This window comes from Pseudophryne corroboree, chromosome 2 (genome assembly GCF_028390025.1).
Source record: "Pseudophryne corroboree isolate aPseCor3 chromosome 2, aPseCor3.hap2, whole genome shotgun sequence".
In the NCBI taxonomy this organism is placed as follows: Eukaryota; Metazoa; Chordata; class Amphibia; order Anura; family Myobatrachidae; genus Pseudophryne; species Pseudophryne corroboree.
In genome coordinates, this window is record NC_086445.1 from 1039040861 (window position 1) to 1039068834 (window position 27974).

Consider the following 27974-nt stretch of genomic DNA (forward strand, 5'->3'; position numbering starts at 1 on the left):
GCTGAGGCTCTGCACGGTGACAGGGCGCTGCTCAGGCTCTGCAGGGTGCCTCCGAGGCTCTGCACTGCAGCCGCCGTTGTGAATCAGCATCCCCGGGACTGACAGTACAGGGCAGTGAGTGAGGCGCTGCAGCCGCCATTGTGTTCCGGGCCTGGCAGTTGGGAGCCGGCGGCCGGTTGTCATGGTGCCCGGGCCGGAGGTGACGTACAGGCGGGTGTCCTGCGCGGATTGGAGATATGAGCGGCGGTAACGTTCAATCCCGGCACACACACCGGCACACCGGGAGAGAGGTGAGAGCTGGCCAGTCCCGGGTGGTGTACCTCCTGTTCTGGGGGAGGCACTGGTGGCTGATATGCCTGCTGTCTGGGGGGAGGCACTGGTGGCTGATATGCCTGCTGTGTGGGGGGGAGGCACTGGTGGCTGATGTGCCTGCTGTTTGGGGGGGAGGCACTGGTGGCTGATGTGCCTGCTGTTTGGGGGGGAGGCACTGGTGGCTGATGTGCCTGCTGTTTGGGGGGGAGGCACTGGTGGCTGATGTGCCTGCTGTTTGGGGGGGAGGCACTGGTGGCTGATGTGCCTGCTGTCTGTAGGGAGGCACTGGTTGTCGGTTGATGTGTCTGCTGCCTGGGGGGAGGCACTGGTGGCTGATGTGTCTGCTGCCTGGGGGGAGGCACTGGTGGCTGATGTGTCTGCTGCCTGGGGGGAGGCACTGGTGGCCGGTTGATGTGTCTGCTGCCTGGGGGGAGGTACTGGTGGCCGGTTGATGTGTCTGCTGCCTGGCGGGAGGCACTGGTGGCCGGTTGATGTGCCTGCTGTCTGAGGGGAGGCACTGGTGGCCGGTTGATGTGCCTGCTGTCTGGGGGGGAGGCACTGGTGGCCGGTTGATGTGCCTGCTGTCTGGGGGGGAGGCACTGGTGGCCGGTTGATGTGCCTGCCGTCGCCTATCATTTTATAGAATGTAGGTGATAAATTATAGCTATACGCAGAGGTAAACAAGCAAACTTAAACATATACATTTACTAGCTACAATTTAGAGGCAGTGATGTGCTGCTGTTGGGGGTGTGCCGCTGTCGGTGTGGCGGGGGTGTGCCGCTGTCGGTGTGGCGGGGGTGTGCCGCTGTCGGTGTGGCGGGGGTGTGCCGCTGTCGGTGTGGCGGGGGTGCGCCGCTGTCTGTGTGGCGCTGTCTGTGTGGCGGGGGTGCGCCGCTGTCTGTGTGGCGGGGGTGCGCCGCTGTCTGTGTGGCGGGGGTGCGCCGCTGTCTGTGTGGCGGGGGTGCGCCGCTGTCTTTGTGGCGGGGGTGCGCCGCTGTCTGTGTGGCGGGGGTGCGGCGCTGTCTGTGTGGCGGGGGTGCGGCGCTGTCTGTGTGGCGGGGGTGCGGCGCTGTCTGTGTGGCGGGGGTGCGCCGCTGTCTGTGCGGCGCTGTCGGTGTGGCGGGGGTGCGGCGCTGTCTGTGTGGCGGGGGTGCGGCGCTGTCTGTGTGGCGGGGGTGCGCCGCTGTCTGTGTGGCGGGGGTGCGCCGCTGTCTGTGTGGCGGGGGTGCGCCGCTGTCTGTGTGGCGGGGGTGTGCCGCTGTCTTTGTGGCGGGGGTGCGCCGCTGTCTGTGTGGCGGGGGTGCGGCGCTGTCGGTGTGGCGGGGGTGTGCCGCTGTCTGTGCGGCGCTGTCTGTGTGGCGGGGGTGCGCCGCTGTCTGTGTGGCGGGGGTGCGGCGCTGTCTGTGTGGCGGGGGTGCGCCGCTGTCTGTGTGGCGGGGGTGCGGCGCTGTCTGTGTGGCGGGGGTGCGCCGCTGTCTGTGTGGCGGGGGTGCGCCGCTGTCTGTGTGGCGGGGGTGCGCCGCTGTCTGTGTGGCGGGGGTGCGCCGCTGTCGGTGAGGCTAGTGCTGGGGTGGGGGTGTCTCTGGACGTATCGGCACGTTACATCTTCTCCTCTCTGCTCCTCAGATGTCCAGTGTCAGATACCCCCGACCTGTGGGCAGCCGATCATGCCGGAAGAAGATAATAAAGAAGAAGGCCGCACAGCGACAGGAGTGGGATGTGAGTTACCTGTGTTTAGGAATGTAAAGACAGGGACCAGCGCCAAGGATTATGTGGAGCAGGAATGTGGACCTGTTACCTGAAAACAGCCATCTGATGGGCAAACTGGGAAGCATCATCTCCTGAGTGGGGGCCGCTCGGTCCCTCCTGAGTGGGCGCTAATCGGGCGGGATCCCTGTGGTGTCACTGGTCCTCATGAGCTGATAGGCTGCATACTGTGGATCCCGCACAGTGTGTACCCCAGGCCCGGTGTACTGTGGGGGTCACACGGGATAATATCTGTCAGCAGTCGCTTCATGTCTATCTCTGAATTATTTTTCAGAGTTCAGTCCAAGATCTCACTGTTCACCGCGCAACCCCACAGGAACTGGTGAGTGGCCGGATTTCAGCCAGCTCCTATATATGTGTCCCCTATACCCCATGTTTATGCCATGTCCCCCAATGGGTCAGAGGAGAAGATTTTCGGACTTATGTTAAATCCAATAACTGTGTTTTGGTTTATTTCTAGGAACATCGACATGAAATCCACAAGTCGAAGAATCAGTATCAAGCCCAGCTGGATCTTCAGAAGAGAGAACTGATGAAGAAGATGAGAAAGCAACATGGCAGCTCCTCAGACCCCTGGGAGGAGAAACGTTTGGCCTTAATGATGGAGGTAATAGGAAACCGCAGGTAACATGTGCTGGTTAACACCTTAAAGTCCAGGCTGGAGTTTGGTGTTCAGTGGGCGTTCCTGGTAGGTAACAGGGGTGGCTAGCCAGTCACGTGTGTCGCTGACAGCGTCTTTATCTAGAGATGCAGTAGTACTGACACAGGACGCGGCGTCCGTGTACAGCTCTGAATCAGGCCCCTGACATACACATATATATTTATGGAAAAGACAGCACTCAGTGAAAGTTATAACCAACAAAACAAATGGTGGTGCAAGCCCTGAAGAAACCCACTCTGTGCTGGTTGAAACAGCTGTTGGACTATATGCAACGGCATCTTTATGAAGAATAAATAATATTCTTTTTTTTTCATCTCTAAAAGTGAGTGCTGCTATATTCTTTTCTCTGACGTCCTAGGTGGATGCTGGGACTCCGTAAGGACCATGGGGAATAGCGGCTCCGCAGGAGACTGGGCACAACTAAAGAAAGCTTTAGGACTACCTGGTGTGCACTGGCTCCTCCCCCTATGACCCTCCTCCAGACCTCAGTTAGAATCTTGTGCCCGGCTGAGCTGGATGCACACTAGGGGCTCTCCTGAGCTCCTAGAAAAAGAAAGTTTATTTTAGGTTTTTTATTTTCAGTGAGATCTGCTGGCAACAGACTCACTGCTACGAGGGACTAAGGGGAGAGAAGCGAACCTACCTGCTTGCAGCTAGCTTGGGCTTCTAGGCTACTGGACACCATTAGCTCCAGAGGGATCGAACACAGGGCCCGACCTCGATCGTCCGGTCCCGGAGCCGAAATCGGCGGCAGAAGACTTCGGTCTTCATCAAGGTAGCGCACAGCACTGCAGCTGTGCGCCATTGCTTCCCATGCACACCTCACACTCCGGTCACTGATGGGTGCAGGGCGCTGGGGGGGAGGGGCGCCCTGGGCTGCAATATTAAGTACCTTGGCTGGCAAAACTACACATAATATAGTCATAGAGGCTATATATGTGTAAAATCCCCTGCCAGATATACCTACAAAAAAGCGGGAGAAGTCCGCCGGAAAAGGGGCGGGGCTATCTCCCTCAGCACACTGGCGCCATTTTCCCTCACAGCTCCGCTGGAAGGATCGCTCCCAGGCTCTCCCCTGCAGTTTCCAGACTACATAGGGTAAAAAAGAGAGGGGGGGCACTAAATTTAGGCGCAATATTGTGTATACAAGCAGCTATTGGGAAAATCACTCAGTTACAGTGTTAATCCTTGTGTTATATAGCGCTCTGGTGTGTGCTGGCATACTCTCTCTCTGTCTCCCCAAAGGGCTTTGTGGGGTCCTGTCCTCAGTCAGAGCATTCCCTGTGTGTGTGCGGTGTGTCGGTACGGCTGTGTCGACATGTTTGATGAGGAGGCTTATGTGGAGGCGGAGCAGTTGCCGATAAATGTGATGTCACCCCCTGCGGGGCCGACACCTGAGTGGATGGACTTGTGGAAGGACTTACGTGAAAGTGTCAAACTCCTTACATAAAAGGTTTGACGACATAGCAGATGTGGGACAGCCGGCTTCTCAGCTCGTGCCTGCCCAACTGTCTCAAAAGCCATCAGGGGCTCTAAAACGCCCGCTACCTCAGATGGCAGACACAGATGTCGACACGGATACTGAATCCAGTGTCGACGACGATGAGACTAATGTAACTTCCAATAGGGCCACACGTTACATATTGAGGCAATGAAAAATGTGTTGCACATTTCTGATGTTACCCCAGGTACCACAAAAAAGGGTATTATGTTTGGGGAGAAAAAACTACCAGTAGTTTTTCCCCCATCTGAGGAATTAAATGAAGTGTGTGAAGAAGCGTGGGCTTCCCCCGATAAGAAACTGGTAATTTCTAAAAGGTTACTAATGGCGTACCCTTTCCTTCCAGAGGATAGGTCACGTTGGGAAACATCCCCTAGGGTGGATAAAGCGCTCACACGCCTGTCAAAGAAGGTGGCACTACCGTCTCCGGATACGGCCGCCCTAAAGGAGCCTGCTGATAGGAAGCAGGAGGCTATCCTCAAGTCTGTGTATACACACTCAGGTATTATATTGAGACCGGCTATTGCTTCAGCATGGATGTGCAGTGCTGCAGCTGCGTGGTCAGATTCCCTGTCAGAAAATATTGATACCCTAGACAGGGACACTATATTGCTAACCGTAGAGCATATAAAAGACGCAGTCTTATACATGAGAGATGCACAGAGGGATATTTGCCGGCTGGCATCTAAAATAAGTGCAATGTCCATTTCTGCCAGGAGAGGATTATGGACTCGGCAGTGGACAGGTGATGCAGATTCTAAAAGGCACATGGAAGTTTTGCCTTATAAAGGTGAGGAGTTGTTTGGGGATGGTCTCTCGGACCTCGTTTCCACAGCCACAGCTGGGAAGTCTGCATTTTTACCCCATGTTCCCTCACAGCCAAAGAAAGCACCGTATTATCAGGTACAGTCCTTTCGGCCCCAGAAAGGCAAGCGGGTTAAAGGCGCGTCCTTTCTGCCCAGAGGCAGAGGTAGAGGGAAAAAGCTGCAGCATACAGCCAGTTCCCAGGAGCAAAAGTCCTCCCCCGCTTCCTCCAAGTCCACCGCATGACGCTGGGGCTCCACAGGCGGAGCCAGGTACGGTGGGGGCCCGTCTCAAAAACTTCAGCAATCAGTGGGCTTGATCACGGGTGGATCCCTGGATCCTTCAAGTGGTATCTCAGGGGTACAAGCTGGAATTCGAGACGTCTCCCCCCCCCCCCCGCCGTTTCCTCAAATCTGCCTTGCCAACAACTCCCTCAGGCAGGGAGGCAGTGCTAGAGGCAATTCACAAGCTGTATTCCCAGCAGGTGATAGTCAAGGTGCCCCTCCTTCAACAAGGACGGGGTTACTATTCCACAATGTTTGTGGTACCGAAACCGGACGGTTCGGTGAGACCCATTTTAAATTTGAAATCCTTGAACACTTATTTAAAAAAAATTAAAGTTCAAGATGGAATCGCTCGGCGGTTATTTCAAGCCTGGACGAGGGGGATTACATGGTATCACTGGACATCAAGGATGCTTACCTGCATGTCCCCATTTACCATCCTCACCAGGAGTACCTCAGATTTGTGGTACAGGATTGTCATTACCAATTCCAGACGTTGCCGTTTGGTCTGTCCATGGCACCGAGGGTATTTACCAAGGTAATGGCCGAAATGATGATACTCCTTCAAAAAAAAGGGAGTTTTAATTATCCCGTACTTGGACGATCTCCTGATAAAGGCGAGGTCCAGGGAGCAGTTGTTGGTCGGGGTAGCACTATCTCGAGAGGTGCTACAACAGCACGGTTGGATTCTAAATATTCCAAAGTCACAGCTGGTCCCTACGACACGTCTACTGTTCCTGGGGATGGTTCTGGACACAGAACAGAAAAAAGTGTTTCTCCCGGAGGAGAAAGCCAAGGAGCTGTCATCTCTAGTCAGAGGCCTCCTGAAACCAAAACAGGTGTCGGTGCATCACTGCACGCGAGTCCTGGGAAAAATGGTAGCTTCCTACGAAGCAATTCCATTCGGCAGGTTCCATGCAAGGACTTTTCAGTGGGACCTGTTGGACAAGTGGTCCGGATCGCATCTTCAGATGCATCGGCTGATAACCCTGTCTCCAAGGACCAGGGTGTCTCTGCTGTGGTGGCTGCAAAGTGCTCATCTTCAAGAGGGCCGCAGATTCGGCATACAGGACTGGGTCCTGGTGACCACGGATGCCAGCCTTCGAGGCTGGGGGGCAGTCACACAGGGAAGAAACTTCCAAGGACTATGGTCGAGTCAGGAGACTTCCCTACACATAAATATTCTGGAACTGAGGGCCATTTACAATGCCCTAAGTCAGGCAAAACCCCTGCTTCAAAACCAGCCGGTACTGATCCAGTCAGACAACATCACGGCAGTCGCCCATGTAAACCGACAGGGCGGCACAAGAAGCAGGACGGCGATGGCAGAAGCCACAAGGATTCTCCGATGGGCGGAAAATCACGTGTTAGCACTGTCAGCAGTGTTCATTCCGGGAGTGGACAACTGGGAAGCAGCCTTCCTCAGCAGGCACGACCTCCACCCGGGAGAGTGGGGACTTCATCCAGAAGTCTTCCAACTGATTGTAAACCGTTGGGAAAGGCCACAGGTGGACATGATGGCGTCCCGCCTCAACAAAAAGCTAGAAAGATATTGCGCCAGGTCAAGAGACCCTCAGGCGATAGCTGTGGACGCTCTAGTGACACCGTGGGTGTACCAGTCGGTTTATGTGTTCCCTCCTCTTCCTCTCATACCCAAGGTACTGAGGATAATAAGGAGAAGAGGAGTAAGAACTATACTCATTGTTCCGGATTGGCCAAGAAGAGCTTGGTACCCGGAACTTCAAGAACTGATCTCAGAGGACCCATGGCCTCTGCCGCTCAGACAGGACCTGCTGCAGCAGGGGCCCTGTCTGTTCCAAGACTTACCGCGGCTGCGTTTGACGGCATGGCGGTTGAACACTGGATCCTGAAGGAAAAGGGCATTCCGGAGGAAGTCATTCCTACGCTGATTAAAGCTAGGAAAGAAGTGACCGCAAACCATTATCACCGCATTTGGCGAAAATATGTTGCGTGGTGTGAGGCCAGGAAGGCCCCAACAGAGGAATTTCAGCTGGGCCGTTTTCTGCACTTCCTACAGTCAGGGGTGACTATGGGCCTAAAATTGGGTTCCATTAAGGTCCAGATTTCGGCTCTATCGATTTTCTTCCAGAGAGAACTGGCTTCACTACCTGAAGTTCAGACTTTTGTTAAGGGAGTGCTGCATATTCAGCCCCCTTTTGTGCCTCCAGTGGCACCTTGGGATCTCAACGTGGTGTTGGATTTCCTAAAGTCACATTGGTTTGAGCCGCTTAAAACCGTGGAATTAAAATATCTCACGTGGAAAGTGGTCATGCTGTTGGCCTTGGCTTCGGCCAGGCGTGTGTCAGAATTGGCGGCTTTGTCATGTAAAAGCCCTTATCTGATTTTCCATATGGATAGGGCAGAATTGAGGACTCGTCCCCAGTTTCTCCCTAAGGTGGTATCAGCCTTTCATTTGAACCAACCTATCGTGGTGCCTGCGGCTACTAAAGACTTGGAGGCTTCCAAGTTGTTGGACGTAGTCAGGGCCCTGAAAATTTATGTTTCCAGGACGCCTAGTGTCAGGAAAACTGACTCGCTATTATCCTGTATGCACCCAACAAGCTGGGTGCTCCTGCTTCAAAGCAGACTATTGCTCGCTGGATCTGTAGTACGATTCAGCTTGCACATTCTGCGGCTGGACTGCCGCATCCTAGATCAGTCAAAGCCCATTCCACGAGGAAGGTGGGCTCTTCTTGGGCGGCTGCCCGAGGGGTCTCGGCTTTACAACTTTGCCGAGCTGCTACCTGGTCGGGGTCAAACACGTTTGCAAAATTCTACAAGTTTGATACCCTGGCTGAGGAGGACCTTAAGTTTGCTCATGCGGTGCTGCAGAGTCATCCGCACTCTCCCGCCCGTTTGGGAGCTTTGGTATAATCCCCATGGTCCTTACGGAGTACCCAGCATCCACTAGGACGTCAGAGAAAATAAGAATTTACTCACCGGTAATTCTATTTCTCGTAGTCCGTAGTGGATGCTGGGAGCCAGTCCCAAGTGCGGACTCTCTGCAATACGTGTATATAGTTATTGCTTAACTAAAGGGTTTTGTTATGAGCCATCTGTTGAGAGGCTCAGTTGTTGTTCATACTGTTAACTGGGTATAGTATCACGAGTTGTACGGTGTGGCTGGTATGAGTCTTACCCTGGATTCAAAATCCTTCCTTATTGTGTCAGCTCTTCCGGGCACAGTATCCTAACTGAGGTCTGGAGGAGGGTCATAGTGGGAGGAGCCAGTGCACACCAGGTAGTCCTAAAGCTTTCTTTAGTTGTGCCCAGTCTCCTGCGGAGCCGCTATTCCCCATGGTCCTTACGGAGTCCCAGCATCCACTACGGACTACGAGAAATAGATTTTCCGGTGAGTAAAATCTTATTTTTTTTTATTGCCTGGGAAAAGTGAGTGTCAATAGTAACCCCTTTTTGACCTTGCACCACCATTTGTTTTGTTGGTTGTAACTTTCACTGAGTGCTGTCTTTTCCATAAATAAATCTATCTAGCTATCTGTCTATCAGGGGCCTGATTCAGAGCTGTACACGGACGCCGCGATTGTAAGCTCTATGGGTACACAAGACTGATAAAACGTCAGTGCACAGTGTGTGCGAGAACATACATGATCTAGCTTAGCTACTTGGCGTAGAATATTGTGTTCTGTCCTGGAAATGTTACGGGCGCGTGTCGGCACATGTTACAGTCTGTGTTTCCCATGGCAGATACTCTCTGATCAGTACCAGATGAAAGACGTCCTGGAGCGCTCGGACCGGACAATGGCTGTGGTGAAGGATCTCTTTGGAGACGCTCCCCGCAGGCGCACAGGTAATATTGCTGGCTTTGGTAGACAGGGCATTCTGGGACTTGTGTTACCATAACGACTGAAGAACAGCGGGTCAGCTAAGGCTGGTGTCAGACAGGCGCTGTGATTGCCCCCTTCACTTCAGCCTGTCAGGACGGTAGCGAGTGGGCACCAGAGGTGGCATCAGGTGGGAACGTTTTACCTGGCTGGAAAAAATTGAACTTAAAATTTTGAGCAGATTTTTTTGGACAAAGGTAACAAAGTCATCTAGAGCCGCACAACTGGTGTGACTGCTGCAGCGTGTCCGCAGGGTGTCCGGTGCCCGCAGGGTGTGCCCTGTGCCCGCAGCGTGTCTGCAGGGTGTGCCCTGTGCCCGCAGCGTGTCTGCAGGGTGTGCCCTGTGCCCGCAGCGTGTCTGCAGGGTGTGCCCTGTGCCCGCTGCGTGTCTGCAGGGTGTGCCCTGTGCCCGCAGCGTGTCTGCAGGGTGTGCCCTGTGCCCGCAGGGTGTGCCCTGTGCCCGCTGCGTGTCTGCAGGATGTGCCCTGTGCCCGCTGCGTGTCTGCAGGATGTGCCCTGTGCCCGCAGCGTGTCTGCAGGATGTGCCCGCAGCGTGCCCGCAGGGTGTGCCCTGTGCCCGCAGCGTGCCCGCAGGGTGTGCCCTGTGCCCGCAGGGTGTGTCCTGTGCCCGCAGGGTGTGTCCTGTGTCCTCAGCGTGTCCGCAGGGTGTGTCCTGTGTCCACAGGGTGTGTCCTATGCTGCAGTGTCTGTCCTGTGCCGCAGCGTGTTCTGTGCCGTGTACTGTGTCCGCAGTGTGTGTCCTATGCCGCAGTGTGTTCTGTGTCCGCAGTGTTTCTTGTGCTTCAGGCAGTGGCTGGTGCCATTGTAGTTGGGGAAATACGTCTGTGTGATGGGACTTCTTCACATTCGTCTTTACATTTAGCGTTTATTTGCCAGTGATACAGCAGGGTGTGGTATTGAAAGTCGACAGTAACTAGGTCGACAATGTCTAGGTCGACCACTATTGGTCGACAGGGTGTCTAGGTCGACATGTTCTAGGTCGACAGGTCAAAAGGTCGACATGAGTTTTTAATGTTATTTTGGTGTCGTTTTCTTCGTAGAGTGACCGGGAACCCCAATTAGTGCACCGCGTCCCCTCGCATGACTCGCTTCGCTCGCCATGCTTCGGGCATGGTGCCTTCGCTCCGCTGCCGCTTCGCTTGGCACACTTTACCATTCCAATCGTAGTCCACGTGGATCGTTAAGTATGAAAAGGTAAAAAAAAAAAGAAAAAAATTGTGAAAAACTCATGTCGACCTTTTGACCTGTCGACCTAGAACATGTCGATCTAAAGACCCTGTCGACCTAGACACCCTGTCGACCTAGTTACTGTCGACCAATAGTGGTCGACCTAGACATTGTCGACCTAGTTACTGTCGACTTTCAGTCCGGATCCCGATACAGCATGGCACTGCATACGCCCATCTTACTGTACCCCTGGCACACTCCTCTGTGTGTGATTCCAGCACATAACAGACCTGACCCTACAACAGCTGTGGGCATGGTGCCATCCGAGGGATGGGCTGTATGTTTCCTGCAGGTAGTGACACCTTTATATAAACCAGGTGGTGTCACAACTTCAGCTCATTCTATGTACAGTAAGCAGTGAGGCGAGAGGATCTGTAATAGACTGTATGTTATCGGCTCTTTGTGTTGTGTCTGAGGCTGAACTCTTCTCCATTAGTAATAATGTCACTATATAGGTCATTGGTACGGCCTCATCTAGAATACTGTGTCCAATTCTGAAGGCCATATCTTCAAAAGGATATTAATACATTAGAGACTGTACAAAGAAGGGCAACTAAAATGGTGCATGGCCTACATCACATAACTTACCCAGAAAGACTAAGAAAGCTCAATATGTATAGTGTGGAGCAGAGAAGGGAAAGAGGGGACATGATATATATCAAGAGTTTTACCAAAGTCCAGGAGGGAAACATTCTCCAAATGAAGAGAAGCAATAGGACACGAGGACATGCACTGAGACTGGAGGGGGGGAGGTTCAGGAGAAATATGAGGAAAAATTACTTCACAGAAAGGGTAGTGGACAAGTGGAATAGCCTCCCATCAGAGGGGGTAGAGGGTAAGACAGTAGAGCAATGTAAACATGCATGGGATAGACATAAGGATCTCCTTACAAAGAAAAAAGGATCAAATAAGGTGAGAGATAAAAATATGGTTAACAAAAGGGGCAGACTAGATGGGCCAAGTGGTTCCTGTCTGCCGTCACATTCTATGTTTCTATTACTGGGGACACATCACTATACGTCACTATTCCTGTCGCTGGCACCTCTAGGTTTCCCCAATGTCACCATGGCTCCTTCCTACGACCTGGATACGTCTTGTGGTGTCATAGTACAGAGGAAGGACCGTCCCACCCAGCTGTCCATCCTCAGCGAGAGCGTCATGGACCCACAGGTAACCGGAGCACGGAAGCTGGAGGTGGGTGTATCAGCAGTATATATGTGAGCTCTCTTATTCCCAGTATCTGGGGTAATGGATGTTATTGTGCCGGGGTTACTAGGGACAGAGACACATAGCTGGCGTAATGGGAAATCGTGTTTAATCTCTTCTGATTACTTAGGCTCTTAATGAAGTGGAGGGGGCTCCGTCTGAGAGCAGCTTCGATGAGGGGGAGATCTCAGCCAGCTTCCAGCCTGGTCTCTGCACAGACAGGTGAGTGCTTTTATGGCTGTTGATGTAGATTGTAAGCTCCTTGGTTACTGCTAACAGATAGGTAACTCTTAGTTCATATGTGAGAATAAAGCTGCCAGTATGTGTGGGCTACATGCAGAAGCAGCCAGTAACTGAGCACCTGGGTACCACCATGCTGCACTGCAGGGGAGCAGATGTAACCTGTGCAGAGAGTTAGGTGTGGGAGAGGCGTGTCCTAGCTCAGAGCTACATTGCAGTGTGAGAATAAAGCTGCCCAGCATGTGTGGGTTACATGCAGAAGCAGCCAGTAACTGTGCCTTGGGTAACACCATGCTGCACTGCAGAGGGGCAGATGTAACATGTGCAGAGAGTTAGGTGTGGGAGGGGTGTGTCCTAGGTCAGATCTACATTGCAGTGTGAGAATAAAGCTGCCCAGTGTGTGTGGGTTACATGCAGAAGCAGCCAGTAACTGAGCACCTGTGTAACACCATGCTGCACTGCAGGGGGGCAGATGTAACATGTGCAGAGAGTTAGGTGTGATAGGGGTGTGTCCTAGCTCAGAGCTACATTGCAGTGTGAGAATAAAGCTGCCCAGCATGTGTGGGCTACATGCACAAGCAGCCGGTATTTACCCCTCATGCACACATCATACATATATTTGCCCCCTGGCATCACAACATGGTCCAGGTGCAAAGTGACTCCTTGTATTTCTTTGCTCACGGATCAGAGCCGCCCCAATGTGTTTGTCGTCTAGGACCATCTGATCAGGGTGCGCTAAAATCTTGCTTCGCACCTTGGTACGGCGGCTGCTCTTTGGGGATAGGTGCCTAGAAGGGATTTACTTCCTGTTTTGCAATCTACTTCCAGGGCTTATCAGATATTAAACAAGGAGAGCTTACTTCACACTCCTCAACACCCGTCCAACCCGTTTGTTACACCGAAAAGCACAGGTCACCCTCCAAGTGGCCAGATAGGTAAGAGGGTGTGCAGACCTTATTACGTTGGGTTCTCTATTACTGTGTCCTGTCACATACACGCGGCACAGGTAGCTGAACCAATAAGAGACGGGCGCAGGCTCCTTAGGCTGCATTCTCCTGAATAATGGTTCAGCCTACAAAGCAGCTGTGTCCGCTGTGTACAGTTCCACTTACCCCCCTGTATTCATTTATGTTTATCAGTCTTCTCCTTTCTCTCCACAATGTTACTAATGGACTGCGTTCCGCTATGTTCTGTATCCGCTTTCATTCACTTCTATTGGATAACTGTCCTTGTACACACATCCGAGAACTCCTGTCGCATGGTTCTTATATCCGTCTTCTTTCTCCAGCGTTGAACGCCACAGAAGCGGTAACCAAGATGAAGACCCGCCTTACAGGGGAGGAACAAGTACAGCCTGATGGACAGATTGCCCGGGTCCTAAACCCCCAGCCAAGAAACCCCAGTAAGCTAAAAAGTAAAGGTCAGAGGGGCGTGGAGCCCCAATGAATCGGACTAAGATGTACGTAGGGGAGTACTCCCAAATGAAGGTCAGAAGGGTGCAGAGCCCCAGTGCATCATACTAAGGTGTACAAGGGGAGTACTCACAGCTAAATGTTAGAGGGGCATGAAGCCCCAATGAATCGGACTAAGATGTACAAAGGGGAGTACTCCCAACTGAATGTCAGCAGGGTGCTGAGCCCTGATGCATCATACTAAGGTGTACTGTACAAGGGGATAGCTCCCAGCTAAGGTTCAGAGGGTTCTGAGCCTCAGTGTAACCGTTATAAAGGGGAGTACTCCCAATTAGTGGTTAAAGGAGTGCTGACCTACAGTGTATCAGATTAAGGTGGGTAAGGGAGTACTCCCAGCTAAAGGTCAGAGTAGTAGCCAGCAACAAACAAGCCAAGACCAAAGCTTGGTACCATGTATAGAGCTGGCAGGTGGGTTCAGTCTGGCAATATAAACGGCAAGATGTACTGTATGCACGTATAATATAACCTGGCGCTGTTGATCAGCGTAGGAAAAACGTAACCGTGTGTGATAGAGGACAGTTTCCCACATTATTTCTTTGTATATTTATATGTAAACACTCCCTAGCTATGTCCTCATAATATACCTAGAACCCCTTGTCCCTGTTAGAGCGTCACCCTGTGTACACCGTGTCTGGCTGGTCACGATGGAACCTGGGAAGGATTGTTAGATGATTAAAGTCCACATTCTCTGCACCCACACCCTGTCCCCATCTTACAGTATGTCTGATCCTCTCATCCTATTGTAGGAAAGAAGAACAGATCTGCCAACGCTTCCTCCTACCAGAGACCGGAGGAGCGCCCTCTGTCCGTGGCCTCCGCCTGCGAACTGACAAGCTGCAGCAGCTCCAGCCTGGACCTTCTAAGTCAGATCATAAAAGAGGTGGAGGAGGAACTGGAGGACTATGAGAGGGAAACCGGCCGGGAGGTAGCGTCGGTTCCACAAGCTCAGGGGCTGACCGGCTTCACCTTGTCTCTTGTGAGCTCTCTAAAGCGCTTGGTGTCGTACCAAAAAGAGGTGAGACTGATTGGGCCCGAGGGTACGGGGGGACTTTCTAGGACGGGATCTGCAGTTCTTATCTTTACAAGTTCCAGCTTCTCTGCTCCTTCTGCTATAGGACAGCTTCGGGGTCTAAAACACTGTTTTAAGTCGGTAACTTGTGAGAAAGTGGAACTTAAAACTTTTTTATTTGAGATTCAAAGTAATAAAGTGCATTCATCACTATATGACCTGTTGTTATTACCACATTTCATATGTCTAATGGAAGTGCTAAAGGCTGCCATACCCTATCTCACAATGTCCACATGCCTGACTGATCCAATCATTGCTGCTCCGATCTGACTGTGGATATACTCCTTATCATAGACACTGGGCAGTTATCTGACTGTGTATGGCGGTGTCTGTATGATGGGGAGTGTGATCTCGCAGTGTATGGCGGTGTCTGTATGATGGGGAGTGTGATCTCGCAGTGCATTGGGGTGTCTGTATGATGGGGAGTGTGATCTCGCAGTGTATTGGGGTGTCTGTATGATGGGGAGTGTGATCTCGCAGTGTATTGGGGTGAATGTCTGATGGGGAGTGTGATCTCGCAGTGTATGGCGGTGTCTGTATGATGGGGATTGTGATCTCGCAGTGTATGGTGGTGTCTGTATGATGGGGAGTGTGATCTCGCAGTGTATTGGGGTGTCTGTATGATGGAGAGTGTGATCTCGCAGTGTATGGCGGTGTTTGTATTATGGGGAGTGTAATCTTGCAGTGTATGGCGGTGTCTGTCTGATGGGGAGTGTGATCTCGCAGTGTATTGGGGTGTCTGTATGATGGGGAGTGGGAGCTCGCAGTGTATGGCGGTGTCTGTCTGATGGGGAGTGCGATCTTGCAGTGTATGGCGGTGTCTGATGGGGAGTGGGATCTCGCAGTGTATGGTGGTGTCTGTCTGATGGGGAGTGGGATCTCGCAGTGTATGGTGGTGTCTGTCTGATGGGGAGTGTGATCTCGCAGTGTATTGGGGTGTCTGATCTCGCAGTATATTGGGGTGTCTGTATGATGGGGAGTGGGAGCTCGCAGTGTATGGCGGTGTCTGTCTGATGGGGAGTGCGATCTTGCAGTGTATGGCGGTGTCTGATGGGGAGTGGGATCTCGCAGTGTATGGTGGTGTCTGTATGATGGGGAGTGTGATCTCGCAGTGTATTGGGGTGTCTGTATGATGGAGAGTGTGATCTCGCAGTGTATGGCGGTGTTTGTATTATGGGGAGTGTAATCTTGCAGTGTATGGCGGTGGCTGTATGATGGGGAGTGTGATCTCGCAGTGTATTGGGGTGTCTGTATGATGGAGAGTGTGATCTCGCAGTGTATGGCGGTGGCTGTATGATGGGGAGTGTGATCTCGCAGTGTATTGGGGTGAATGTCTGATGGGGAGTGTGATCTCGCAGTGTATGGCGGTGTCTGTCTGATGGGGAGTGTGATCTCGCAGTGTATTGGGGTGTCTGTCTGATGGGCAGTGTGATCTCGCAGTGTATGGCGGTGTCTGTCTGATGGGGAGTGTGATCTTGCAGTTTATGGCGGTGTCCAATGGGGAGTGTGATCTCGCAGTGTATGGCGGTGTCTGTCTGATGGGGAGTGTGATCTCGCAGTGTATGGCGGTGTCTGTCTGATGGGGATTGTGATCTCGCAGTGTATGGCGGTGTCTGTATGATGAGAAGTGTGATCTCGCAGTGTATGGCGGTGTCTGTATGATGAGAAGTGTGATCTCGCAGTGTATGGCGGTGTCTGTATGATGAGGAGTGTGATCTCGCAGTGTATGGCGGTGTCTGTATGATGAGGAGTGTGATCTTGCAGTATATTGGGGTGTCTGTATGATGGGGAGTGGGAGCTCGCAGTGTATGGTGGTGTCTGTCCGATGGGGAGTGTGATCTCGCAGTGTATGGCGGTGTCTGTATGATGAGGAGTGTGATCTCGCAGTGTATGGCGGTGTCTGTCTGATGGGGAGTGTGATCTCGCAGTGTATTGGGGTGTCTGTATGATGGGGAGTGGGAGCTCGCAGTGTATGGCGGTGTCTGTCTGATGGGGAGTGCGATCTTGCAGTGTATGGCGGTGTCTGATGGGGAGTGGGATCTCGCAGTGTATGGTGGTGTCTGTCTGATGGGGAGTGGGATCTCGCAGTGTATGGTGGTGTCTGTCTGATGGGGAGTGTGATCTCGCAGTGTATTGGGGTGTCTGATCTCGCAGTATATTGGGGTGTCTGTATGATGGGGAGTGGGAGCTCGCAGTGTATGGCGGTGTCTGTCTGATGGGGAGTGCGATCTTGCGGTGTCTGATGGGGAGTGGGATCTCGCAGTGTATGGTGGTGTCTGTCTGATGGGGAGTGGGATCTCGCAGTGTATTGGGTGGGGTGTCTGTATGATGGGGAGTGGGATCTCGCAGTGTATGGTGGTGTCTGTCTGATGGGGAGTGTGATCTCTCAGTGTATTGGGTGGGGTGTCTGTATGATGGGGAGTGTGATCTTGCGGTTTATGGCGGTGTCCGATGCGGAGTGGGAGCTCGCAGTGTATGGCGGTGTCTTTATGATGAGGAGTGTGATCTCACAATGTTTTATTATTTTATGTACGTCTGTCATCTACATCCCTCAGCCATGGTTGCCAGTTCCTGGAGGGGTACAGTGATTGAGGCTCCATCCTGTCAGTATTCAGCTCCCGCCGTGGAGGAGCAGTGGGTAAAAGGTTTTTGTCTGCTCCAGATGTCAGTCCAAATTGCCTTGTGTCCAGTCTGGGACAGATGCCCTGAGTGCGGCACGGATCACCAGCAGCCTGTGCGGACACCTACCAAGATGGTAAGCCAGCCTTTGGCCCAGGCTATGTTGGAGCTTGCACAGATTGCTGTAGAATCTAGGAAGCCGAGCAGGGACCCTCACTGCTCCCTTGGGGGGCATCTTGTCTCCAGAACTTCTCTAGAAGAACACTTTGGGTTCTTCTGTCGCAGTGTCTGATGAAACAGTTTGGCTCAGGGCCTATTTCAGGATTCCACTTCATTGGGGAAGATGCAGACAAGTTTCTTCCGGTGCTTCCCCTGACTTTGGAAGATTAAGAGGAGTTGGTGGAAGGCCCTCACTCACTAATTTCCCAATGAGGACTCCCAACAGGAAGCAGGGACCGAAACATTTTGTGTGTGCCATCCACCTGTAGCCAGAGATTAGGTACAACGAGGAGCCTGCAGTTCCAGACCATTTGCTCTTTAAGAGGAGAGTTAGCAGATGGATGGCCTGCTTACTGACGTGTGGACTTAGACCGATCGCAGAGGTCTCAGGCTGATTAAGGGCTGCCCTTAGACCTGGCTCACTTTGGCTTGGGTCGGTAATGCAGTGAAGATGCGGTCCGAGCAATTGGCGGAGAGCCTGGATTATGAGACCAAAAATGGATTTGCTAACTCTGACACAGTGCCAAAATCTACTCCATAAGCCCAGGCTCGGTCCTCTTTCATACAGCCCTTGAATACTTGGCACAGGGTCTATGGACTCCGGTGGAGTCAGAGCTCATCCAACCTATATTCAGAGGACACATATTCTGGGGGGGGGAAGGGTCATCAACATCCGGTTGGATGGTTCTATGGCCATGGCTTACCTAAATCACCAGGGGTTCACTCAGATTGTGCAGGCCATCGCAGTGAAACATTCTAACCATCACAGCGGTTTTTATCTCTGGGAATGAAGACTGGGAAGTCGCTTTCCTTGTCATACAGGAGAATGGTCCCTTCATCTGTAGTCTCTAGGCAGCTTTTGAACAGTTGAAAGCAACCAGATGTTGAGGATTGTATTTCAGATAAACCACATTGTAGTGGGCTTCTATTTATAGACACACTGGAACCACAGGAAAGTCTGGTAAATGCCATTCTGGTTCTTAGGAACGTGCATCTAATCTGCCTGTTACCTTTGGTAGCAATGCTTCCACAGGTGCTCAAAAATGTAAAAAGAAGGCGTGTTGGTGATTTTGGTAGCGTTTCCGTGTCCTAGAAAGTCTTGGTACACAAATGATAAGCATGGCCCCTTCCTTTGAGACCCGATTTGTTTAAGTCCGAGCCCATTCTTCCACAAGAGTTTACCTTATGTGGATTTAATGGCTCAGACCATGATTAAGGCTCCGTAGTGTGTGTTTTTTCTATGAATTACCACAGAGTTTGTAAGATATACATCTCCTGGTGTTACACGAAGGGGTTTTAGTATGACATCTTTTTTTGGTTGGACCTGAGTTTCTCCGTTCTCTGAAGGCTCAGGTCTCGGGTGTCTTGGCTTTCTTTTTGAGAAAACTGTTAAGTGCAGAGGAAGTGGGCTGTTTTTGCCCTCCTAAATGTCTTTAGGGATGGGTGGCTGTGAAGATATCGGGTTCCAAATCACTCAAGCTTGGTGGTAGATGAAAAATCAACCGGGATTCATTGACAGAATAGGTTATAACACAGTTCAGCACACTTCTGTCATCCAATTCCACATGACAATTCCCACCACAATCTCCTGACAGAACATTACTTCTTAGTCTGGGAGCAGAGAGTCTCTTCTAGCAGTTCAGAGTCCCAGATAAATCCAATATAATGGGTCCCCAAGCAGATCCCTGGCAGAACATTACTTCTTATCCTGGGATCAAAGAATCTCTCTTCAGCTCTCTGGGTAGCTCTACTTATATCTCCAGAAGCTTCATATTGCTGGGGTGTGTGTGACCTCTGTGTCTTAAGATCTTACAGCATTGGAATACAATACAAATTCTAATCAAGGTGATTACATCAGCCAGAGAGCCACCCTGTCTGGTCAGCTAACTTTTGGACAATAGGGAGTAAAGAAACATGGACAATGGTACCTTATATGACTCAACCTTTGAGTGTCCACTGTGGTGTGTGTGAAAACAATAGGAAACTAGGTCTAACATAAATACATTTTCTAAAGGGTAACAGATAATATAACACAATTGCATATATTAACAATATTAAGGTTGATTTAAACACAGTGGCCCTCATTCCGAGTTGTTCGCTCGTTATTTTTTTCTCGCAACGGAGCGATTAGTCGCTAATGCGGATGCGCAATGTCCGCAGTGCGCCTGCGCCAAGTAAATTTGCTATGCAGTTAGGTAATTTACTCACGGCATTATGAGGTTTTTTCTTCGTTCTGGTGATCGTAATGTGATTGACAGGAAGTGGGTGTTTCTGGGCGGAAACTGGCCGTTTTATGAGTGTGTGCGAAAAAACGCTACTGTTTCTGGGAAAAACGCGGGAGTGGCCGGAGAAACGGAGGAGTGTCTTGGCGAACGCTGGGTGTGTTTGTGACGTCAAACCAGGAACGACAAGCACTGAACTGATCGCAGATGCCGAGTAAGTGTGGAGCTACTCAGAAACTGCTAAGAAGTGTCTATTCGCAATTTTGCTAATCTTTCGTTCGCAATTTTGATAAGCTAAGATTCACTCCCAGTAGGCGGCGGCTTAGCGTGTGCAAAGCTGCTAAAAGCAGCTTGCGAGCGAACAACTCGGAATGACCACCAGTATTGGGTAGCAGCAATGGACATATATGAAGAATGAACTAACAGACGAATTGGATGGATATGGATATGGATATGGGTATAAAAAGTACATATTTGACATGGGAAATGAGGCAGAGTGATATTAATTGTTGCATACCTCAGTTCCTCACAGTGGCCCTATGTCAGTAGGACCCAGGTATTGCGCAGGATAGATAACCTTTTACAATTTCCACAAAAGAGGTTAGCCTGCGTCAAAACAGGCCCGGTGGTCATGTCTCTGTTAGCCAGTCTTGCATTCTGGCAGGTCAGTCTTTTTCGGAGACCGTCTTCCACCAGACCAGCGGGTGCCTCATGCTACAATTTCTTGGTAAATCCTGCAGCTAATACGCCCCTCTGGGATCTTGCTTCTGTTTGTTTGGTCTTTTTTTGGTTGTGTTTTATTTATTTATTTTCACTATTACGCTCTTTAGGATGTTGTTGCTGTGCTCAGGGAATAGGATTTAACAGAAGTAAAAAAAATAAAAATACTTCCCATCTTTGACCCATAATCACTTTTATTTTCATCCATAAATATTAATTTACTAGGTGCTTCATCGCGCCCTACGGGCGCTCTTCACACCGTCGCAAGGGGCTACGGCCCCTTAACCCTTGCATGCCTTTCTGGGGTTTAATATTTCTATTATATGGAGTATTACCTGCATTCATTTGTTAGTGGTTAAATATTGCACAATGAAAGGGCGTGCGATGGTGAAGGAGGCGCAGCCCCTTGCGACGGCGTGAACACCACCTGCAGGGCACAATGTACAGAATGTAGCGGGTGCGGGGGGGACTGTGGATGGGGGAGGGTGTCTGTAGATGCTGCGGGTGGAGGGGTTGGCGGAAGCGGGGGGGCCCGGATGGGGAAGGGTCGGGAGATGCTGCGGGTGGGGGAGGGACAGAGGAGTGGGGGCTGCAGATGGGGGAGGGGTCCGGAGGCACTGCAGGTGGGGGAGGGGCAGGGGTGCCAAGGGTGGGAGAGGGGCAGGTGCGGGGATGTTGCGGATGGGTGAAGGGTTCCGGAGGTGCTGTGGGATGGGAAGGGGCGGGGTGGGGTAGGGGGTCCGGAGGTGCTGGTGGTGGGGGAGGGGTGGGGGAGGGGGGCACCGCAGATGGAGGAGGGTGTCTGCAGATGCTGCAGGTGGAGGGGGGGCAGGTGTGGGGGGAGACATATATGGGAGGTGGATGGTGGAGGGGGCCTGGAGATTGCTGTGGGTTGTGGAGGGGCGGAGGAGTGGAATCCGCGGGTGGTGTAGGGGGTCTGGAGGCACAGCGTGTGGGGGAGGGGTGGGGTGCCGTATGTGGTAGAGGGGGAGGTGTGGTGCATTGGGGAGGGGTCTGGAGGCGCTGCGGGTACTGTACCTGCCAAAAAGGTAGTTGGAGGGTATGCAGTAACAGGGCCAGGACAGGGGTGACAGGATCAGAACAGGGATGACAGGGGCAACAGGGCCAGGACAGAAATGACAGGGACAGGATAGGGGTGACATGGCCAGGGTAAGGGCGGCAGGACCAGGACAGGGGTGACAGGGCCAGTATAGGGTTGACAGGGCAAGCCCGTTTATTAATGGTTATATGGTTATATAATATAGAGGATGATCGTTCCTGTTGTAAGTTGCAGGTATGGAGGACGTTTGGGCTGCCCCCGATGACCGTATCGCTGGAAAGGGCGCATCTGAACATAATTGTGATAAATATCAGCCTATACGGCGGTTAACCGTCAATGTTTTAACAACCACCTCCGTTTCCCCAATATTCCCCTAGAGCCCGGGTGCACAGCTTAATCAGAGCAGTGGGTCCGCAGGTCCGTCCAGTCTAAGCCAATAGATCCCAATAGATGTGTTCTGATGTATGAAATCCTCCGGCTGTACAGATTGGGGTCTGGTCCCAGCTTCAGGTGACAGTGGGGAACCCTCAGGGGGGGCCCCGTCATATTATGAGAGGTCACAACGTAAGGTTGTCTGACAGTGACAGAACCATGCCTTATGTGATCAGTCTGCCTTATGGTTCCTCTGCAGAGCTACCACCAGCAGCGCCAGGAGGCTGCGGAGCGACAGCAGCTGAAGGAGGAGCTGCAGGAGCAGCGGCTGCTGATAGACGCGCTAACAGCTGAGATCATCTCCATGAAAGAAGGCAGCTCCGTCTCTCCGGTAATACCCTGTGGTAGGATCCAGTATTGGAACAATCCCCACCAAATGGTTTTTAACACGCGCTAACCACAGATGTGTCCTCATACATGTAGCGTCTGTTGCGAGGTGCCCGGCGCAACTGAGCTGCTCTGAGACACGCGGCATACCGTGCTTTTGGCGTGAGAAAAGGCCTGCTGCATCGCGGCACTTCCTATATAGAGTCAGTCTCCGTCACACACAGGTGTATAGATGTCGCACGTAACATTGATTAGTGCAATACAGCAAAGTGGTTTCGTTTTATTTGTGCTAATAGGACGTATATTTTGAGCGAGAAAGACGCTTGGCGCGGCCGCCTAGCCCAGGACCTGGCGCGACTGAAGCCACAGTGTACGAGGACACACCTGTAATGGCAACGTACTGTACATGAAACACGGGACAGTTTGCTTTGGGGCACGTTCCACAAATATTTGAATTTTTTAGAAGTTCACGTCCGGTGTGCGGGAGGAACTAATCATCTGCTCATTGTGATCTGGTCTATTTTTATATATATATATATATATATATATATATATATATATATATAGATACAGGTTGAGTATCCCTTATCCAAAATGCTTGGGACCAGAGATATTTTGGATAGCGGATTTTTCCGTATTTTGGAATAATTGCATACCATAATGAGATATCAGGGTGATGGGACCTAAATCTAAGCAGAGAATACATTTATGTTACATATACACCTTATACACACAGCCTGAAAGTAATTTTAGCCAATATTTTTTATAACTTTGTGCATTAAACAAAGTGTGTCTACATTCACACAACTCATTTATGTTTCATATACACCTTATACATACAGCCTGAAGGTCATTTAATACAATATTATTAATAACTTTGTGTATTAAACAAAGTGTGTGTACATTGAGTCACCAGAAAACAAAGGTTTCACTATCTCACTCTCACTCAAAAAGTCCGTATTTCGGAATATTCCGTATTTCGGAATATTTGGATATGGGATACTCAACCTGTATATATAATATATATATATATATATATATATATATATATATATATATATATATATATATATAATGTAGCGCTACCCATATTATTGCATAACACAGTATGGAGGATTATATATCAGTCGCTGTCCTGTTGGCGCTGCATATGGTGATGTCTCTTTAGACTCTTCTTACCACGTCTCGGTTTTTCTCATTTGGCAGTCCGGTCTCCAGCCCGTGCCGGAGCGCTCGCAGTCCCTGACCAGTGAGACTAGGCGGAATCTTCGGGCTGACAAGGAACAGGTTAAAGCTCTGACTGGCTCGCTGTCCGCCCAGGTGCTGAGCTTCATGGCTGAGCTTGGTAAGAGAATAACCTAAATATGAACGTAATATAAGATAACACTGGGTGCAGTAGCTAATAAATCTAGCGGCCTGCCTTCCATCTTGTCCGTGCCACATGTGATGGCACAGAGGTTCTCCGCTCCCCCGTCTGACTTGTACTAGGAGACCCCAGCTATACCTGTGCTAATGGGAAAGCATTATAACGTGGCCTAATCTATCGCCATACAGGAGACGCCTCAGATACGTACATGATCCCTTTATCCAGACGTAGTACAGGGATATAATGTATAACTTCATTTCTAATTTAGCCTCCCTTGCTAGTAACATTGGAACCCACATACTTATAAATGCATACTTTACACACAACGTTACTGTTGCTGACACAGTCGTCTTTCCACCATATAGTGTCCATAGTATGGAGAGACGGCCAGCCCACCATGGTTTGGAGAACGTCATATCTTCAATATCGGAGTTCAAGTCTGAAATAAACGTTTGAGACTTAAGGCCATATTTACTTAAGGTCAATTTTAAATACGATTAAAATGTTGTACTTCCAGGGCTAAAACACATGTATTAATATTTAGAAATTTAATGTAAAAAAAATCAGCAGTTACCAAATATGTGTTTCAGTCTCTGAAACCCAACATCGATTTGAGTTTTTGATTTTCATCAATTTTTAAGTTGATCAAAATCGACCTTTAGTAAATATGCCCCTTAATCTTATGCCTATGGCCTCTGATTTGCAGGCAGAGAAAATGGTCTCATGAAAACTCTTCACAGGTTTGCAGGATGCAGAGGAAGATCAGAGCGGCTCAGAGGTGCCCCCTAGTGTTTGTCAGGCAACTGCTGCAGAGATGAAATCTAAACTACAAGCCAGGGAGGAGCGTTGCGGCTACAGTTTCCAGCCCGCCATCATGTTATCGCCGCCCAGGCAGACAACCCAGCGTGATTCCCGTCACCGGTCATCCTGTAAGTGTCCGTGTTCCCGTACAGAGAACTAGCGAGTGTCAGAGCTTGCCTGGATGGCATGCAGTCTCATAGGTAACAGTATAGTCTGCAGATTGATGGCTCCACATATCTGTGCGTATATATTCTTTATTATTGTAACTGTGCGTTATAAGTACCCCATTAGGTAGTGTCTCTTGGGGTTGGCTATCACTGCTCTGGATAAGGGGAGGTCAGTCAGTGTTTATGTGGGAATTAGGCTGCAGGATCTGGGTTACATTAAACAGATCTCACAAGAAAATTAGAATTGCTGAGTTTAGTTGTCTTCTGTGTCTTTGCCGCGTCCCGGCAGCGGTGACCGACATCCGATCACAGCATATTAATGTTTTCTGCACCATATTAGTAATGCTGGTGAATTACGCTGAGATAAAGGGCAGTTGTACTGATATTGCGGATTTTTTGTTTGCAAAGCTAGAAATGCTTTAAAAAAAATCTCCTGATTGAGATCCGTGGGGTCTTTACGGAGCATATAGTAAGTGGGCACCCATATATGTGTGTGTGTGTGTGCGTGCGTGTGTGGCTACAATGTACAGTTTGTGTTCTACGCATTCTGAGAACCTGTTATCGGGCTGGAAGTTGGGTCCGGTTACAGCATATTTCTCCACTCCCTGATTGTGGAGCTCTGAAGGTGCAGACCTTACGCAGATTTGGGCAGTACTTTATCACACTCTATGGGTGGGGTGAGGGCAAGGCTTATTTTGTTCCCGATAACCCATATACAGATGGAGGGAGGTATTTACAGAGCGGGATACGAGTACAGGACATGTATAATCCTCATTTTACAACATATAGGCTAATAAGTGCCAATCTATATCTTCCTCTCTTACTCCAGTGGTTACAGGCACCCTTGGCGCAGCTCCTTCACCGCCCACCAACACAGTGGCTCCCTGTGCCAAACCCAAAGACTGCCTGGCATCCAGTAATTGCCCCGGCTTGGTTGAAGCTAGCATCCCCGCACAGAGGTGGCAGTTTCAGCATGACCCTCCCAATGTGCCTCAGCCTTCCTACCCTTCATCCAGTGCCAGTCAACCGCATGACCCTCACAGCGACCTGCAGGACTCGGAAGACGAGGACATCACCAGCAGCCGCCTGAGTGATAGCGTTGTGGCCCGGGTGGCTGAGCTGACTACGCAGAACAACTTGTTAAAGGCTAAGCTGGCCCTATTCAATAGTGATAGTCCTTTATACCCCGATGACAAAGTAAGTACTCATGTGCTGCAGCAAAGGTTAAAAAGTGACACCTAGTGGACGGATAAAGGTATTGCTTACATCAGAGAAGGGGGCAGTACATTAATATAGATGCGTGTGTTAAGAAGAATAATAATCCAGTTGTTCAGCGCCACCTTAATCTGTCCTCAAGGACACATCGCCATGGTTTATAGTCTTATGCTGTAACAATTTCATTACATGTCAGTGCGGATACGCAATCACATGACAGAAGTCTCTACACAAGTGACCTACAGTACGCCACGCATCGTGGTACTTTTATCTGCTGCTTTTATACTCATTCCTTTGCAGCAAAAAATGCTAGTCCCAAGTACAGCGCTTCGTATACAGTTAGCGAGTTAAGATGCAAAATCCTTACCCGTGGCGGAGCGTCTAAGTCATGCCAGGCGTCTAGCGCCAGATTGCGCACAATGGATCAGTGTATGAAGACGCATCTGTATGAAAGAAGCGTTTCCCCAGCAGATAGCGCTCAGAAAAACGCCACAAAATGTGGTGATTCTTTGTAAGCGTCCAGAATATACTCGTGTGACACCAGAAATATCACCTTTATAGGATGCTTATTCTTTATACCCAGTGTTTTCCCATATTGCGTCTTCACAATGTTTACACCACACGGTGAGAAATAATTGTCCCTGCGTCTCCAGCAGAGCTCTGTGTCTGTGCAGAGCCCTATGACTGCAGAAATGAGGATCGCAGAACTGAACCGGCAGAGCGCAGAGGCCCGAGAGAAGCTCCTTCACCTCATTGAGCAGCAGAAGCGGACGGTGGCCGTCTCTCCAGCGATCTCTCCCATCACCCCCCAATGTGAGGATGCAGGTACTGAGCCAGGAGCATAACCCCAGCTGGGTAACCCCCTTGTGTAGTGCCAGCAGCTGTGCGAGGCATCTGATGCCACCGTCTGCTTCCGTCATATTATGTGCGCTGTAACTTTACCAGCCATTGAGACAAGTCTGTGTATCTCCAGGGCTAAGAAGTCGGAGAGTAGATGCTGTGATCCCATTCGCTCGTTTGTCAGATTGCTCCATCGGGGAGACCCCATCTCCAGCCAGCGGGGACAGCGGAAAGAGGTAGAACCTGAGAATTATCTCCGAGTGTTTGTACTGCAGTGACTTCTGCAATGAGACGTGTGCCCAGCAGGGGGCACTAAAGTACATTGTAGGTTTTTAGAAGGGATTTAGCTTTGTGCCACTGCTGCAGAAATGATTTTTTAATAGAATATTGTGTAAGTGGTCTTATGTAAGCCCATCAAAAAATGATTTAGGATGTTAGGTGTTTTTTTTTTAATAAGGGATAAGTTTTAATAGAACACGGTGTATATGACAGTCTTACCATCAACACTGGAGTTTATTTTGTATCACACTTGGATAGGAAACACATAAATAAAGGCAGAAGTGTTTGTGTTGAGTGATAGACCGGCCATGTGTATATAGTCTGATGGAGACAGCTGGACACAGAAAATACGGGATAGAACAAGGACAGACGTCCGGAAATACCTTAGACATTTCTACTGGTTTATCTTTTAGTTATGGTTTAGTGCAGTGTTGCATTAACGTACACCTGGAGCCGCCACGTTGCGATACAAGTGGTGAAAGTGCAGTAAGTGCTGTACCGGGCAGCTGTACCCTAACACTGGGAAGCCAGGACGTGTCCCTCCCATTGCGCCTTCTTACTGGATTTACTCCTATTGCTGTATGAGACATAGCATTGTGCTGCGCCCTGAGCTGCAGAGCTAACGCTCATTTCCTATTTCTGTAGATCGAGTGCATCCCACAGATCCGGCTCCTCCAGGGGAGGGAGGGCATCGGCGGATGGGCACCAGGTAAAGGTATGACACGTCGCCCATTAACACCATAGCCCTGTAATGTAAATATAATCTAGTAACAACGAGGGCGAGAGGGAGATGTGTTTGGTCAGTTTAGTAAGAGAGCAATAGATTACTCGTGGAGGCAGCGAGGCAAAGCCGCAACCTCGTCACCAGTTCCTAATTAATCTACAGAGGTAATATTGGTTTAGTACACAGACCAGCTGCTCCCGCTTGTCGGCAGTGGGTACATGTTAAACATGCAGAGAGTGAGCCGACATGAACATCTGCCGACATTGTATGTTTCTATACGTTCTCACGCATTTAAGCTTAGGACATTTTCTGTTGAACTACAAGTAGCAGCCATGCTTACTTACTGATCTCTCTGGCAGGTTGGAAAGGAGAAGGAGGAAGGCTGGTTTGCGCTGTCCACGCACGTTTCCTGACTCTCGTCTCGCCAGTGTTCTGAGTTCTGTGTGAATGATCATGTTTTATCTATGTCCGTGCTGATGTTCCTGTTTATGAGTTTTGTAATAAATTATTTGAATTATTGATCACTGTATTTATATGAGGTTTTGTCCCCTCTTGT

At 50.4% G+C, this 27974-nt stretch overlaps 1 protein-coding gene across 6 annotated transcripts; it reads left to right on the plus strand.

Annotated features, from left to right (window-relative positions):
• SPICE1 (spindle and centriole associated protein 1) lies at positions 1-27937 on the plus strand. Of its 6 annotated transcripts, none has more exons than XM_063956807.1 (18): positions 1-290; positions 1939-2031; positions 2354-2401; positions 2540-2686; positions 9056-9158; positions 11489-11634; positions 11777-11868; positions 12715-12821; positions 13175-13300; positions 14105-14373; positions 21899-22030; positions 23233-23371; positions 24133-24321; positions 25190-25557; positions 26232-26400; positions 26549-26651; positions 27340-27409; positions 27778-27937. In XM_063956807.1, the coding sequence occupies exons 1-18, from the start codon at positions 237-239 to the stop codon at positions 27829-27831; spliced, it is 2409 nt and encodes an 802-aa protein (XP_063812877.1). In that variant the 5' UTR covers positions 1-236; the 3' UTR covers positions 27832-27937. The 6 variants fall into 6 exon arrangements, with proteins under 6 accessions (XP_063812877.1, XP_063812881.1, XP_063812878.1 ...); XM_063956808.1 differs by having other exon boundaries at positions 5-290; positions 26229-26400; positions 27340-27403; XM_063956806.1 differs by having other exon boundaries at positions 7-290; positions 26229-26400.
• Positions 27938-27974: the final 37 nt, after the last annotated feature.